The sequence below is a fragment of the Alnus glutinosa genome, chromosome 5 (genome assembly GCF_958979055.1).
Source record: "Alnus glutinosa chromosome 5, dhAlnGlut1.1, whole genome shotgun sequence".
In the NCBI taxonomy this organism is placed as follows: Eukaryota; Viridiplantae; Streptophyta; class Magnoliopsida; order Fagales; family Betulaceae; genus Alnus; species Alnus glutinosa.
In genome coordinates, this window is record NC_084890.1 from 17,389,098 (window position 1) to 17,405,536 (window position 16,439).

At 38.9% G+C, this 16,439-nt stretch overlaps 1 protein-coding gene across 3 annotated transcripts; it reads left to right on the top strand.

Annotated features, from left to right (window-relative positions):
* Positions 1 to 2,843: 2,843 nt before the first annotated feature.
* LOC133869298 (putative E3 ubiquitin-protein ligase LIN) lies at positions 2,844 to 7,212 on the top strand. 3 transcript variants are annotated; one of them, XM_062306252.1, is made up of 7 exons: positions 2,844 to 4,047; positions 4,166 to 4,304; positions 4,435 to 5,405; positions 5,488 to 5,635; positions 5,779 to 6,033; positions 6,391 to 6,700; positions 6,800 to 7,212. In XM_062306252.1, the coding sequence occupies exons 1-7, from the start codon at positions 3,005 to 3,007 to the stop codon at positions 6,928 to 6,930; spliced, it is 2,997 nt and encodes a 998-aa protein (XP_062162236.1). In that variant the 5' UTR covers positions 2,844 to 3,004; the 3' UTR covers positions 6,931 to 7,212. The 3 variants fall into 3 exon arrangements, with proteins under 3 accessions (XP_062162236.1, XP_062162237.1, XP_062162238.1); XM_062306253.1 differs by having other exon boundaries at positions 6,803 to 7,212; XM_062306254.1 differs by having other exon boundaries at positions 5,491 to 5,635.
* The last annotated feature ends 9,227 nt before the right edge of the window (positions 7,213 to 16,439 follow it).

The following is a 16,439-nucleotide window of genomic DNA, read 5'->3' on the forward strand; positions in this document are numbered from 1 at the left end:
TGGGGAGGAGTAGAGGCCGGTAAAGAAGTTCAAAGATTATAACTTTACAACTCTCATTGTTGGGATATCAGAAGTCCTCATGGAGATCAAAAGAGATCCGGAGTATCGTCAGCCACCAAAAATACTAGGTAATCCTCCTCCCAAGAATGAGGGTAAACATTGTGATTCCCATGAACAAGCATGTCATTACACCGAAGGTTGCATAGCCTTGAGGTTTTTAATAGATGTGCTCATAAAGAATGGCAAGTTGGTTTGGTTTTTGGGAGAGCAACGAAATTAGCCATGAAATAACTGGCCTCGAAATCGTTGGGACTATTAGCCCCAAGATTAGTAGCCACAGGATATTATCCCCAAGACTGTCCTCAGCTAGACGAGAAGGATCCGAAGAATGATCCCCAAGAGGATATAGAAAGAAGAGAAAACAAGTCAGGGAGACAACCCTGCAAAAAAAACAAGAATGGGCAGAGAAAACAAGGGAGAAAACCCTAAGGAAAAACAAGGAAGCATGGGGGGTCGGATTTAACCCTCGAGTTTTGCAGGTTGGTAGGTTTTTAGGAGGGAGCCATTTCAGAAGATAGGGAGAAAACCCTAAGGAAAAACAAGAAGGTACTGAGGGGTCTGATTTAACCATCGGGTTTGTAAGTTTCAGGTTTCTAGAAATTGCAAGGGCATCATACAAAAGAGACAAGGCTTGGGTTTCCTGAGACATAGAATTCTCATTATTCGAGCATACTTCGGATAAGGGAATTGTGAGGTAACTGTTAGAAATAATTCCACTTAGACCAGCCCATAAAAAGAATCATAGGCCTTTGAGTCAGTACCGACCTAAGGAGAAGATAGCAGGACTCATAGGAAGTCTTATCCCGGGAGATAGACATTAAGTAGACAAGACATCAACACTCCTGGAGAATCCTATCCTGGGAGTGAGACACTAAGCAACTATTCCTGAGAATACATGACAAGAGGTAAATCTAGATTGGGTCCTGGGAATGCAGACAACCTGGGACCAGGAGTTAGCTTAGCCAACCAAAGCCCGAGACAAGGTTGTCTTGGAAAATCAGGTATTAGTTTTCCTAGGAAATCTGGATTAGGACTCTACTTCAAATTGAATTGAAGTAAGAATCTGAATAGAACTCGTAGTCCAAGTCTAGTTTGATCAGTAGTTCTATTCCCGATAGAATTGGGATAGGACTCTTAGTCCAATATGATCAGATGTCTAATAAAGGATCAAAGTTAAATTAGAACTTTGACATCACTCCTAGATCAAGAAGGTGTAGGAAACCTAATTCAAGTTTGACTCTATCTCTTTACCTATAAATAGGCCCATACTCCAAGTATAAACTCAGATTGATTATTTTAGGCATTGAGCATATTTTTCTCACAAAAGTTAATTTAGGCATTGGAGCAAGACCCCCAGAGGGGTCTCTAGTTTTAGTTGTTTTACAAATTCTTAGGAAAGCATGAAAAACATCAAAGAACGTGTAGTTCACATCGTACCGAAAACTGTACTAACAACATTTATTTTATATCGGCTAACGAAACGTGTTTTAAGTAATTTTCTTAGTTAGTCCCTTAAAATAAATAAAAGAATAACCACTTAAAACACACAATGACAATCGATATGAAATGAGTGTGATAGACTAATTCTTAATAAGAATATAATTGAATATACGAGATTTTTCTAGATGACATTTTTTTTTTTAAATGATGTGGCACAATCATCAATAGACATGATGAAATTTGTACAACAATTTATACTATCCGTTGACGTCTTTGTGAGATATGGTGCTCGTTGAAATTTAGTGTTATATACACTAGAATAATGTTATTCTTTACACATATTTATATTAACAGACATAATGTGTTTTAAATAATTTTTTATATTGAGAAGAGTAAAATTATTATTATGGATATGTACATTTCATTAGGGGTGAAAATGCAATTACAGTTAGCTGTTATTATCTCTAACCGGTTTAGGCAGTTATTGTATTTTTATGACTGCTCGCCTTAGGCAATTAGTGGTTATAAAATAACCACCGGCTAATGGTTATTTAAAACTATAATCGCACCGCATAATCCCTTTTAAATTTGTGTATTTTGGGCAAATTTTTGGGTGTTTGGCCTTTATTGAACATCTTTTTTAGGCTTATTTTGGATATTTTTTGGGCTTTTTTTTTTTCTTCGATTAAAAGTATGGTGTCATTTAAACTCTTATATGAAACGACTTCGTTTTATATATATATAGGTAAGCAGTTAGTGGTTGGTAATCGCAATTGCCTATCCTTAAAATTGGTAACCGCTTCATCTCAGGCAGTTAGTAATTAGTAGACGATTATTAATCACATGCTTTTTCAACCCTACATTGTACTGTCAATTAATATCACATCGAATAGTAAATACGTTATATCATAACAAATGTGCCACTTAGAAAAATTTAGGACTACGGTGCTCCTTAAAAAAATACAATAAATTGTATTATAATTTTTTTAAAAGGTTTAGATTTAATTTTAAATGTCTCATGAAAAAAGAGAAAAAAAATTAAATTAAATCTGGGCTCTTTAAAAAACAACAACATTTTTAGAGCACCCAAATAAAATCCAAATATTTAATAAAGCTCACTTGCAGTGGCCGTCGGAATTAGATTACATTGCGAAATATTTTAAAAATTAAAAGAATTTGTTGAAGAAAATAAAATTGAAATTTTTTTTGAGTGTGGCTCATCACTCATCAGATCCTGTCGAATTGAACCGGTCCGAAAGGTGGCGGGAAAGCCGGCCCGGTTTCAAAAAAATAAAAAATAAATAAAAGAGAGAGAGAGAGCACATGCAAGCGGAAATCACCACCCAACCCAAGCCTTTCTTGTCCTCATTGTTGTTGTCTTTCTTCGTCTCATTCTCTTCTTCTATAGCTGTCGTTCGTTATCTCTTTTGGTTTGAAAGGATGTCATTGAAGCTTTCCAAGCTCTCTTCTTTGCCCCGAAATCAAATCCAACCCACCAGGAAAAATGGCTTCCTTACAACAACTGCTTGCCGAGGAAGTCCTTGAGCGCGGAAAATTCCCCAATAGTACTCGAAAGCCTGCGAAATTGAGACAGAGGACTCAACCAGACGAGTCAATATCACTGCCTATATACATCTGCCATGACCGGAAGACTGTTACCAAAAATGGGTCTTCCTTATTTTCATCAAAAAGGGTGAGTTCGGTCTTGGAGAGATCGAATACCAAGTCAACGGTGTCAAAGGGTTCAAGAAGAGACGAGCCTGCAATTGATGAAGTTGCCATCCGAGCGGTGATTTCAATCCTGAGCGGATACGTTGGCCGGTGTGTAAAGGAAGTGAATTTCCGGGAAACGCTTCGAGACAAGTGTAAGTCTTGCTTGGTGAGAAGAAAAAAAGAACCGGATAATGGGATTTTCATGAACATGGAACTCGGAATTGAGAGCATAGAGAAGTTGGTGGAGGAGGAGGATCAAGGGACGACGACCAAGGAATTAAGGATGAAGACATTGAGGAATTCCATTCAGCTTCTAAGCGTTGTTGATTCCTTAAATTCTAGAAAGTCGAAGAAGGGTTCAACATGTGGAACACCCAATTCTCATATCTCTGCGTGCGCTCAGCTTTACTTGGCACTTGTCTACAAGCTTGAGAAAAATGATCGAATTTCTGCTCGCCACCTGCTTCAAGTTTTCTGTGATTCCCCATTTCTAGCTCGAACCCACTTGCTTCCTGATCTTTGGGAGTATTTCTTTCTTCCCCATCTTCTCCATCTTAAGGTATGGTACAATAAGGAGCTTGAATATCTCTCCAACACAGACTATGATGCTAAAGAGAAGAAAATTCAGGCCTTGAGCAAAATGTACAATGAGCAAATGGACAAGGGAACTACTGAATTTGCTCTCTACTATAAACACTGGCTTGAACTTGGGGTCAAGGGACCTCCAGTACTTCCTACTGTGCCTTTGCCGTCAAAACCCAGCACTGGATCCTCAAGAAGCAGATCCTCGGAGTTGGATTCTTACAGTTCGCTGTCCTCCACGAACAAGAACTTGTAAGTCGATTTAACAACATAGTTTAATCATTTGCATAAATGTTTGAAGAAATAAAGGGTTGGCGTTTATTTATGTGCTAATGGTGGATTTTGCTTCATGATTGCCTAATCACAAAAGATACCGACAAGTATTCGGCTCCATCCTTGAGCGACGATCTATGGACTTTGTTCATCAAATTGGAGCCCCAACCAATACATGGAATTTGGTGGAAAAGGAGAAAATGTGTACTGATGTAGATAACTGCATTTTTGTTCATGTGGGTATTTATTTCTCTCTCGATCATAAAGTTGCAAAAAAAGAAATATATATATATATATATATATATATAGAAGAGTATATTTTTTCCTGACATTTTTTTTTTTGCCGTTTTTTCCCGACTTGAACAGAAAGGAGATGGGAGTCTTCGAAGGGCATCAAGTCAAAGGTGTGGAGATTCAAGGTCTCAACTATGGTCCGAGACACAAAAATCAGAGTATTTCCGGTTTCTTAACTGCCGAAATGTGCCAACAGAATGCTTAGTGGATGGGAAGCATACAGCCAAGAATGGTTTAGTCGGAAAGGAAGAAAATGGGCATTCAAATGATTTAAGCAGAGCTATTTACACTGTTTGCTCCTCAGATATTCTAAGCGAGTGCGAAATAGCAATTCGTGTAATCACCAAAGCCTGGCTGGACTCACATGGTGATCCTGCCGTTGAAGCTGCATTATCAGAAGCATCCATTATCGAGGGGATGCTAGAGGTTTTATTTGCTTCTAATGATGGTGAAATTTTAGAATTAGTAATATCAATTTTAGCAGAATTTGTAGGGAAGAACGAAATGATTAGGCAAATTACACTGAATTACGATCCACAGCTAAAAAACTTCATGAGACTTCTGAGAAGCAGTAGTCTATTTTTGAAGGCTGCTGTTCTGCTTTACCTGTCAAAGCCCAAGGCAAAACAGATGATATCATTTGAATGGGTGCCGCTAGTCCTTCGAGTGTTAGAATTTGGAGACCAGTTTCAGACCCTTTTTAGAGTTCGGTGCAGTCCTCAAGTGGCTTCAATTTACTTTTTAGACCAACTTCTTACTGGTTTCGATGAAGATAGAAACTTAGAGAATGCCAGACAGGTGGTTTCTCTGGGGGGACTCAACTTGCTGGCGCAACAAATTGATAGTGGGGATACTCATGACAGGAAAAATGCTGCTTTGATCATGTCCTGTTGCATTCGAGCTAATGGAAGCTGTCGAAATTACTTGGCTGAAAAGTTGAGCATGGCTTCCCTTCTTCAACTTATGGTTCTTGAGAGCCGCAAGAGTTGTAGTAGTAATAGCTGTGCTTTTGCTTTGCTAACCGACTTACTTTGCCTTAATAGGTATAATAAATTTCCCTTTTGCAGTCTTTTTCTCTTTTACAACCTTAATACATCTTCTAATAATTCAAGGGATTCTTACCAGAAGAACACAGGTGACAGAATTCTTAGACAGACTGAATGAAGGATGGAGTGGCTTGAACACCACGCACATTTTATTAGCCTACCTCCAGAGAGCACCACCAGAAGAATACCCACTGGCCGCAGCAATATTACTGCAGCTTGATCTTCTGGTAATTCCATACATTTTTTTTCTTCTGATTCCTGGTTACTCTGTTGGTCAAATATTTTGAGCAACCAAACAAGCCATTTGTATAAAATGCAGTTGTGCATTCTTGAGCCATCACTATAAGCAATAGCACTTATGTTGTTGCAGGGTAATACTATGGCCTGCAGTGTTTACAGAGAAGAAGCGGTTGAGGCAATGATAACAGCGTTGGATTGTAATACATGTAACAATAAGGTTCAAGAACAATCGGCAAGAGCTCTTCTGGTGTTGGGAGGCCGTTTTTCTTATACTGGAGAGGCATCAATAGAAAGATGGCTTTTACAACAAGCAGGTTTCCATGAGACTCCAGGGGATTCTTTTCAGAGCAAGGGAATTGTCATCGACGGTTTTTTCATGCAGTCGGTAAGCTAGCACTAGACTAAACCAGCAAATTTATGTTCAAAATGTAGAAATAATGAAGGCAAATGGCAAGACTTGGCTTGTTTGATGATGCCTTTTAGTTTTGCTTTTCAGGAAAAAAAATAAAAAGCATCAACAAACACCTCAAAACACAAAATACTTAAAAAAGTTCAAAATTACTTTTATCTTTATGTCACATCATAACTAAAAAGCAAAAAGCTTCCTCTAAAAAGAATTATCAAACAAACGGCTGATGTTTTCTTTTGACCGTAAGAATGGGCTTGACTACTTCCTCCTACTTACAACTCCCCCAACCTTAACTACTCTTTTCTAATGTTTGATTTTTTGTTACATTGTTAGAATGAAGAGGAAAAGGCAACAGAAAATTGGCAAAGGAAAGTAGCCACTGTCTTGTTCATCTGTGGGAATAAGAGATTATTGGCTGCCCTTTCAGATTCCATAGCCAATGGCATCCCAAGCTTAGCACGAGCAAGTATCATTACCGTTACTTGGATGGCCAGCTTTCTCCATTTGGTTAAAGATGAAAATTTGCAGATCATGGCATGCTCAATTCTCATGCCACAGTTGCTAGAATCCTTGGATTACAATAAAGATATCGAGGAAAGAGTGTTGGCTTCATATTCACTGCTCAGTCTCTTAAAGAGTTCAGGTGTGAAATCTGTCACCCTCTCTCAAACTATTTTTTCCTTCACTCTTATCAATTTTTCCTCTTTATTTATTTATTTATTTTTTTTTTTATTTTTTACAGCAGAGCGTGTTTCAATGATGTCATCATGGGATAAAGAGTTGCTCGGCAAACTCCAGAATCTCTCTCTGGTAACATGGACAGCAAATGAGCTTGTTTCAATATTAACAAGCAGCAGCTGGAGGCCTCAGTAATATTGGCCCGGGTAGAGAAATGCAAGCTGTTCCGCTGTTCGTTAAGAAAATCGTATCTGGAGAAGATTATAAACGTTGTATGTTTATGTAAATTTTCTTTTTCTTTTTCTTTTTGCCCTCCATTTTTGTTTATATTTTTGGAAAAAAAAAAATGTAATTTAACCCAACAGTAGTGATATTGTTATCTTGACAGCAGCGATTGTCGATATACATATGTATATTTGAACATATACATATGTATATGTATATTTAAATTTATATTTGAACGTAATTCTATCTACATTTAAATTTGAATACAAGAGGGAAAGTGATGAAATATGATCTTATGTAGAATACAAGGAACAACAACCGTGCCATGTGGGAGACTTAATCTTTGACTTATCTACCAGCCGGAAGTGGAATTAACGAAGGTTGTTATCTTGATAACAGAGGTGGTTGATATATCTGATCCTTTAAAACATCCTCCTTTAAAACATCCTTTTTTCTTCAAATAATGAACAACTACGCTTTAAAATCGCTCTACATCTATGTTAAAGAAAATGTAACAGTGATCCTTCGCATAATTAAGAAAGATCATTTTAGATTATTTCTCTACTTATTTTATTAATTTCTCTCTCCAAACTCTACTTCTCTCTTTAATTATTTTTTCTCTAAACACCAACCCAAACGGAACCTCGTACTTTTTTCCACACTCCCATTTCGAACCCATTAAAACTCCTCACAAATCTCAACAGTTTCTTCCTTTGGCAGAGTGATTCCATTCGCAACGTCGCCACCCAGACTCATCAAAGCCACTTCGACTTCAAGATTTGGGCTCTTGAGGGTACGTTGCCTTACTGAAACTTGATGTCTTTGTGGAGAACTATGTTTGAGAGAGAGGTGTTGGTGGCGATAGGACTGGAGGGTATCTCGAAGATTTCGAGTGATGGAAGTTTGCTGAGAATAGCGGCTAGGCGCGTTGAAGAACTTATAGAGAATAGGCCGAGAATGTTTTGGGGTTTCTCTGATCTCCGTCATCAACTCCTCCAGAATATTTTTAGCAATTGTCTATAAGCATCTATAAAAAATCGTAATCCTCACAGGTTTGCTGTAAAATACGACAACAGATGTTTCAAATACAAAAAATAATTAAAGTAGCAAACTGATGTGAACCCCGTCAAGAATAACGAGACCCAACAACGAAAAGGGAACCCAAGATCGTTCTATGGACAGATTCGAATGGAAGACCTCGACCCTTTGTTTATGACAAACAAGAACCTCGGTATAAGGAAGACGCCACAAACGGTGGTGGAAACTCCGTTTGATAAGTCGAGATGAATGCCAAGGGAAATCCCGATAAATTCGCGTAGTTCTTCAAAGAACTAAAGAGAATAAACCTCACAAGTTTTATGAATAATCAATGTCTGCGTTTTCCATTGCTTATGCACCTATTTAAAGGGTTGAACATTACAAGAGAAAAAAAAAAAAAATCCTAACATAGAAAACCTAATTAAAGCCGAAAATGGGTAAGGAAAGAAATCATTACCTTCCTAAAACACACAAGACATAAGGCAATAAAGGCTGGACGCCCACCCTCCTAATCAAAGCTAAAATAAATCCCTACTTGCCTAAAAAAAAAGAGCTGGTGGAAACTCTGTTTGATGAGTTGAGATGAACGCCACGGGAAATCCCGATAAGTTCGTGTAGTTCTTCAAAGAACCAAAGAGAATAAACCTCACAAGTTTTATGAATAATCAATGTCTGCGTTTCCATTGCTTATGCACCTATTTAAAGGGCTGAACATTACAAGAAAAAAACCCTAACATAGAAAACCTATTTAAAGCCGAAAATGGGTAAGGAAAGAAATCCTTACCTTCCTAAAACACACAAGACATATAAAGGCAATAAAGGCTGGACGTCCATCCTCCTAATCAAAGCTAAAATAAATCCCTACTTGCCTAAAAAAGAGACGTTAAAATAGGAAAGAAGAGCTGGACGCCTAGAGTCATATAGAGGAAACAAAAGACAACATAAAAGGAAAGAAAGTGGCGCTTAGAATAGCCATGCAATCCGATCCTTCTAGAATAGACCCAAAATATTTCTTGCCAACTCTTAGCCTTGACCGGATCCTTCTAGAACTTGAATCAAGGTGACGATTCTTTGTTGCCCACGTGGATCATGCTCATTGAACCTCCACGAATTTGCTTGAGCCCATAACTCTTGAATGAGTCCGTTGAGTACATCCTTGAACTTCTTTGCTTGTGCTCTCGTAACCGGCCCAATTGGTACTTGAACGAGATCCTTCAAAACGGTACCTTGATCTCCATCATTCCCCTCCTCTTGAAAAGGATTTGCTCTCAAATCATCACCTACATTTAAAGGACTCAAATCAGTAACATTAAAAGTGGCACTTACATTGTACTCACCAGGTAAATCTAGCTTGTAAGCGTTGTCATTGATAAACTTGAGGACTTGGAAAGGACCATCTCCTCTTGGGAGCAATTTGGAACATCTTTTCGCCGAGAATCTTTCTTTTCTCATATGCAACCAAACCCAATCTCCGGGTTCAAAAACCAGGTTGCGATGTCCCTTGTTGGCTTGTGTGGCATATTGTTCCGTTCTTCGCTCAATGTTGAGTCTTGCTTTCTCTTGTTCTTCTCCCCACCGAAATCCAACGTTCTTCTTGATCACTTCGGTAAGCGGTGCGGCTAAGCTACTGAAGTCCTTCACAAACCACCGGTAGAAACTAGCAAGTCCATGAAAACTACGAACATTACCTACACTTGTGGGGCTCGGCCAATCTTGGATTGCACGTACCTTCTCTTCATCAACCTGTATACCTTGTGCACTAACAACAAATCCCAAAAATACAAGCTTATTGGTGTAAAAAGTGCACTTCTTTAAATTAGCAAACAATATTTCTTTCCTTAGCACATCTAAAACGGATTTCAAATGTACTACATGATTGTCGATGTTCTTGCCATAAATGAGTATATCATCAAAATAGACAACAACAAATCTGCCTATAAATGCACGCAAAACATGGTTCATAAGTCTCATAAAGGTGCTCGGAGCATTAGTCAAACCAAAAGGCATAACTAACCATTCATATAAACCATATTTTGTTTTAAAGGCGGTTTTCCATTCATCTCCTTCTTTTATCCTAATTTGATGATAACCACTTTTTAAATCAATCTTAGAAAATATGCAAGAACCATGCAGCTCATCTAACATATCATCTAAGCGTGGGATAGGATGACGATACTTTACCGTTATGTTGTTGATGGCTCGGCAATCAACGCACATTCTCCACGTTCCATCCTTCTTAGGTACAAGTAAGACCGGAACCGCACATGGGCTCATGCTCTCCCTCACGTGCCCTTTCTTCAACAATTCACTTACCTGCCGTTGAAGCTCCTTTGTCTCATCGGGATTGCTCCTATAAGCTGGTTGGTTTGGGATGGTTGCACCGGGAACAAAATCAATTTGACGTTCAATTCCTCAGATTGGAGGTAAACCATGTGGTGTTTCCCCGGGGAAGACATCCTCGTACTCCTGCAAAAGAGAAACAATAGAACTAGGCAAAGTAAGGTCAAGTTTGTTAGTGTTTAAAAGTGCCTCTTTGTACAAAAGTACAATCATCGGCTGTTTTGAAAACATTGCCCGCTTGATCTCACTCACTTTTGCATAGAAATTTTTTTGTTTTCTCTCAAGGGCCGAACTTTGATTTTCTTTTTCTCTCTCATTTTTCTTGGCCTCTCTCTGATTTTTACTCTTTTTCTTTTGCTCACTCTCTTTCTTTTGATCACTCTCCTTTTGTAATCTCACTTGATCCTCGTATACTTGCTGCGGTGTCAATGGTACAATAGTGATTGATCGTTGATTAAGTACAAAAGAGTACTTGTTCGTAAAGCCATCATGCTTCAGTTGCCTATCGAACTGCCATGGACGCCCTAGCGATAAGTGTCCCGCTTGCATCGGTACTACATCACACAACACTTCATCTTCGTATTTACCGATTCGAAATGCAACTAACACTTGCTTGTTCACCCTTATCTCGCCACTATCATTTAGCCATTGCAACTTGTACGGTCTAGGATGCTTTACCATGGGCAATCCCAATTTCTCCACGATAATTGTGCTTGCAACATTAGTACAACTACCACCATCAATAATCACACTACATACCTTGCCTTTAACGTAGCACCTAGTGTGAAAGATGTTCTCCCGTTGTACTTCATCAACTCCTTTTGCTTGCAAGCTCAATGCTCTCCTCGCCACCAATGTCAATGCGTCAGGGGCTAAATACTCCTCGGAAATATCCTCCAATGGCGGCATGTCGTCGGGGTCGGAATCTTCATCATCGGTCACAATTTCACCATTGGCTTGCAAAACACCATGACTTGCTTGTTTGGGCATTGACTTGCTATGTGGCCCCTGCCTTGACATCTAAAACATTTAATATCACGATTCCTAGAGGTAGAGGCTTCGGTTTTACCTTGAGGAACGTGGCTGGTGGTCGCGGACTTGGGCTCGGGTTTGGGCGTTCGTGACTTGTCCAGCGGCTTGGCATGACTCGATTTCCAAGAGGTAGAACTAGAGTTATGGCCTGCACGTGTCCCACTCCCTCTCTTGAGTTGTTGTTCCACTTTGATAGCCATATGCACCATATCTTCCAATTCCACATAATGCTGCATCTCTACCTTATCATGGATCTCTCAGTTTAAGCCAAGTAAAAATATAGCCATTGTAGCCTCCCGATCCTCCTCTACATTAGCGCGGATCATAGCAATCTCTATCTCCTTATAGTAATCCTCTACGCTTCGACTCCCTTGTCTAAGACCTTGTAGCTTTTTGTACAACTCTCGGTAGTAGTAACTTGGAACGAACCGCTTTCTCATCACTACTTTCATCTCCTCCCATGTGTCTATTGGGCGTTCTCTATTCCGCCTCCTATTTATCACAAGCTGATCCCACCAAGTAATAGCATATTCAGAAAATTCAATCACGGCTAATTTTACCTTCTTTGTCTCGGAGTAGTTGTGGCAATCAAACACGAACTCCATCTTCTTCTTCCACTCAAGATATGCCTCAGGATCAGATCTACCTTGAAAGAACGGAATCTTCATCTTAATACCACCCAAGTTGTTATCTTCGCGATTTCTAGCTTCTCTAAATCTTCCTCCAGGTCTCCTATTGTTAACAATGGAGTCTCGATCTTCTTCTTCATCAAAACCAGACCCATAACGCTCTTCATCCTCCTCCCTCGGTGGAACTCTTTCCCTTCTACGCAAATTACGACCGTTTTGTGATTGCTCCTCAAGTCTATTCTCCATCTGATCTATCCGTTCGTGAACTTGCTCCATCTCCATCTTCATCACACGCCTCATCTCACTCATCATGGCCTCCATAAACACTTTCGGATCAGCCAATTTTGTATCATCTTCGGCAATGCTTTTACCACTATTGTGAGACAAGATTGCTGCAAAACAAAGGTTAGAAAAAAAAAGAACCTCACGAATCACTCCCTTATGTGTTTACACTCAAGAATTTGGATCACTCTCCACTCGTGTTTCACTCAAAAGAATATGGCTTTTACCCTCTGATGTTCTCCCCACTCTTGCCTTTTTCCACTCGATAATTCTCTTTCAGTTCTTTTGAAACTAAACAAACAACTCAAAATTTCCAGCAACAATTTACCCAGAGCTAATCAAGGAATCTCAGATTTGAACACAAGGAATATGAAAATTTTCAGATTAGAATTAGAAGGAATATGGCAGTTTGGAATTTTGGAAGCAAAGAATAGTGAATTTTTTTTATTTTATTTTATTTTTTTATTATTATTTTTTTATTTTTATTTTTTTTCGGACTCCTTTCTGTCTTCTTCTTCGAGTCTCTCTCTCTCTCTCTCTCCTTTTTTTTTTTTTTTTTTTTTTTTTTTTTTTTTTTTATGATCAGCAACTAGCTTTTGAGAATAACGAAATAAGATTTCGAAATAACTTAAGAGATGTGAGACCAGACCAAAATATACATAAACACCAACCCAAACGGAACCTCGTACTTTTTTCCACACTCCCATTTCGAACCCATTAAAACTCCTCACAAATCTCAACAGTTTCTTCCTTGGCAGAGTGATTCCATTCGCAATGTCGCCACCCAGACTCATCAAAGCCACTTCGACTTCAAGATTTGGGCTCTTGAGGGTACGCTGCCTTACTGAAACTTGATGTCTTTGTGGAGAACTATGTTTGAGAGAGATGTGTTGGTGGCGATAGGACTGGAGGGTATCTCGAAGATTTTGAGTGATGGAAGTTTGCTGAGAATGCTAGGCTAGGCACGTTGAAGAACTTATAGAGAATAGGCCGAGAATGTTTTGGGGTTTCTCTGATCTCCGTCATCAATTCCTCCAGAATATTTTTAGCATTTGTCTATAAGCATCTATAAAAAATCGTAATCCTCACAAGCTTGCTGTAAAATACAACAACAGATGTTTCGAATACAAAAAATAATTAAAGTAGCAAACTGATGTGAACCCCGTTAAGAATAACGAGACCCAACAACGAAAGGGAACCCAAGATCGTTCTATAGACAGATTCGAATGGAAGACCTCGACCCGTTGTTTATGACAAACAAGAACCTCGCCACCTCAGTAAAAGGAAGACGCTACAAACGGTGGTGGAAACTCCGTTTGATAAGTCGAGATGAACGCCACGGGAAATCCCGATAAGTTCGTATAGTTCTTCAAAGAACTAAAGAGAATAAACCTCACAAGTTTTATGAATAAACAATGTCTGCGTTTTCCATTGCTTATGGACCTATTTAAAGGGCTGAACATTACAAGAGAAAAATAAAAAACCCTAACATATAAAACCTAATTAAAGCCGAAAATGGGTAAGGAAAGAAATCATTACCTTCCTAAAACACACAAGACATATAAGGCAATAAAGGCTGGACGCCCACCCTCCTAATCAAAGCTAAAATAAATCCCTACTTGCCTAAAAAAAAGAGCTGGAATAGGAAAGAAGAGCTGGACGCCTAGAGTCATATAGAAGGGAACAAAAGACAATATAAAAGGAAAGAAAGTGGCGCCTAGAATAGCCATGCAATCCGATCCTTCTTGAATAGACCCAAAATATTTCTTGCCAATTCTTAGCCTTGACCGGATCCTTCTAGAACTTGAATCAAGGTGACGATTCTTTGTTGCCCACGTGGATCATGCTCAATGGGCCTCCAGGAATTTGCTTGAGCCCATAACTCTTGGATGAGTCCGTTGAGTACATCCTTGAACTTCTTTGCTCGTGCTCTCGTAACCGGCCCAATTGGTACTTGAACGAGATCCTTTGAAGCGATGCCTTAATCTCCATCACAAACGACCCCCAAATGACTTAAAATTTATAGTATAGATCATGACATGTTAAAGAACATCTTCCAGGTCTTGAAACAATTTTACAGTGTTTAGAGATCCACAAAAAAAAAAAAAAAAAAAAAAAAAAAAAAAAAAAAAAAAATCCGAATTTCACAAAAGAAAAAGAGCCAAACAGAACTATGAACTACTTTCTTTACCATATTTTCTTTAAAGTTGGTTATAATACCACTTGTTGGGAATTGGTTTGCAAAAACTTGTTTGCATAGTGGAAAATAAAATTCCCAAAGCCAAGAACAAACTTTATGAAGAACAATGCTATTTTAAAATAAACTGCAAAGCAGAAATACTTACTTGAACATGTTTAAAAATAAATGGCCACTCCTCGGCTTTATGGGCAAGATTTCCTTGTCCCTCGACAAAGAACGTGTGATAAAACTTCAGATCTTCTTGCCAATGACTGATGACAATCAAGAGAGTGGGCTCTCAACTTGCTTTTCAAAATTTAAACTTATTTTCGAGAGTTAACTTAAGAATATTAGTTCTTAGTAAAATCTAAAGAACTATAGTAATTTCTTTTGAAGAGCTATAGGCATTGTTCGTTTGATTGGCTCCATTCTGTTGACAAAATCATTATTATGTAATGTTGCTGTTGTAAATAGGGTTACCGTATTATTCAGAATCTTCAATTTATCAGAGTTTATTTCTCTAAAGATAGAGAGAGCCTTATTATTACAAGTTCAATGTCACAAGCATCAAGAAGGCAATTTTAAAAGATCCAGGAAGATTCTGCACAGTTGACAACTCAACAAAAGTCAGATTCTTTGTTTCCGTCCGGACGGCCCAGTCATGTGTCCAGACACCCTCCAGTGTCTAGAAGATTTTGACAAGCCTAGCGTTGCATCTGTCTGGACGTCAGGGCAACACGTCCGGCGCTCTTTAGTGTTTGAGAAGAATCCAGTTTTCCTTTGCAGACATGGATCGGGAAAGACAGCTTGCAACCGTCCGGACACTAAGGCAACACTGTTCAGATGCGACCTTAATATGGATATGCATGAAACGTGTTATGGAAAGATGGTTGCACAGTTCACCGTCCGAACGTTCTATGCTTCTGTCCGGATGCCGCCTAGAGAAATCCGAATTAGTAGCGATTTAGGTTTTCTAAGCTTATAAATTGAGGCCTCTAGATATGTATTATTTACAGAATTTGGTATTGAATTCTCTATAGCTTAGAGAGGGTGTTTAGGGAGATATTGTGAAGATTTGCTAGCTCTCTAGCTGTTTTCGGTATGTGGTTACTTTGTTCGTATGAAGTCTAGCTTAGGGAGGAGTTCTAAGCTAAAGGAATCCATTGAAGACCCCTTCAAATAAGAGGCTTGGTTGGGAGGCGTTCACATTGGGTTACGTGTCAGAGTGCAAGATAGAGTGGTTTTTCTGAATTTGGCTGCCCCAGAGTGGTTTTTCTTTTATGCTCCGTTTGTTTCGACGTACAATGGTTTCTGTCGTAAAATGATTTAAAGGAAGTCATTTTTCTGGAAAATATTTTTCCTGAAAGCATTTTTTTGTGTTTGGCGCGTACGGAAAATCACAAATATTTTTACTATTTTTATTCAATCATATTAACCTATAAAAATCTATTTTTATTCAAAACATATAAATATTAATGTAAAATAATATAAAAATTACCGAAGACGAGATTCCGTCATTGAACAACAGGATACCGGCCACTTTTACCTGATTCCGCCATTCCGGCTACTATAGCTAGAATCCAATATAAAAGCCGGAATCCGAACAGTTTCGTCGAAATCTAGGTTGGCTGGATTTCGGCATACTGGTCGGAATATGCTGGAATCCGGCCGGCCGGCAGTTCTGGCCAGATTCCGGCCAGATGGCCGGAAATGATGGAGAGATCAAGGCACCGCTTCGAAGGATCTCGTTCAAGTACCAATTGGGCCGGTTACGAGAGCACGAGCAAAGAAGTTCAAGGATGTGCTCAACGGACTCATCCAAGAGTTATGGGCTCAAGCAAATTCGTGGAGGCCCATTGAGCATGATCCACGTGGGCAACAAAGAATCGTCACCTTGATTCAAGTTCTAGAAGGATCCGGTCAAGGCTAAGAATTGGCAAGAAAACAATCGCAGGAAATCTAAACCAAATTGATGCGGA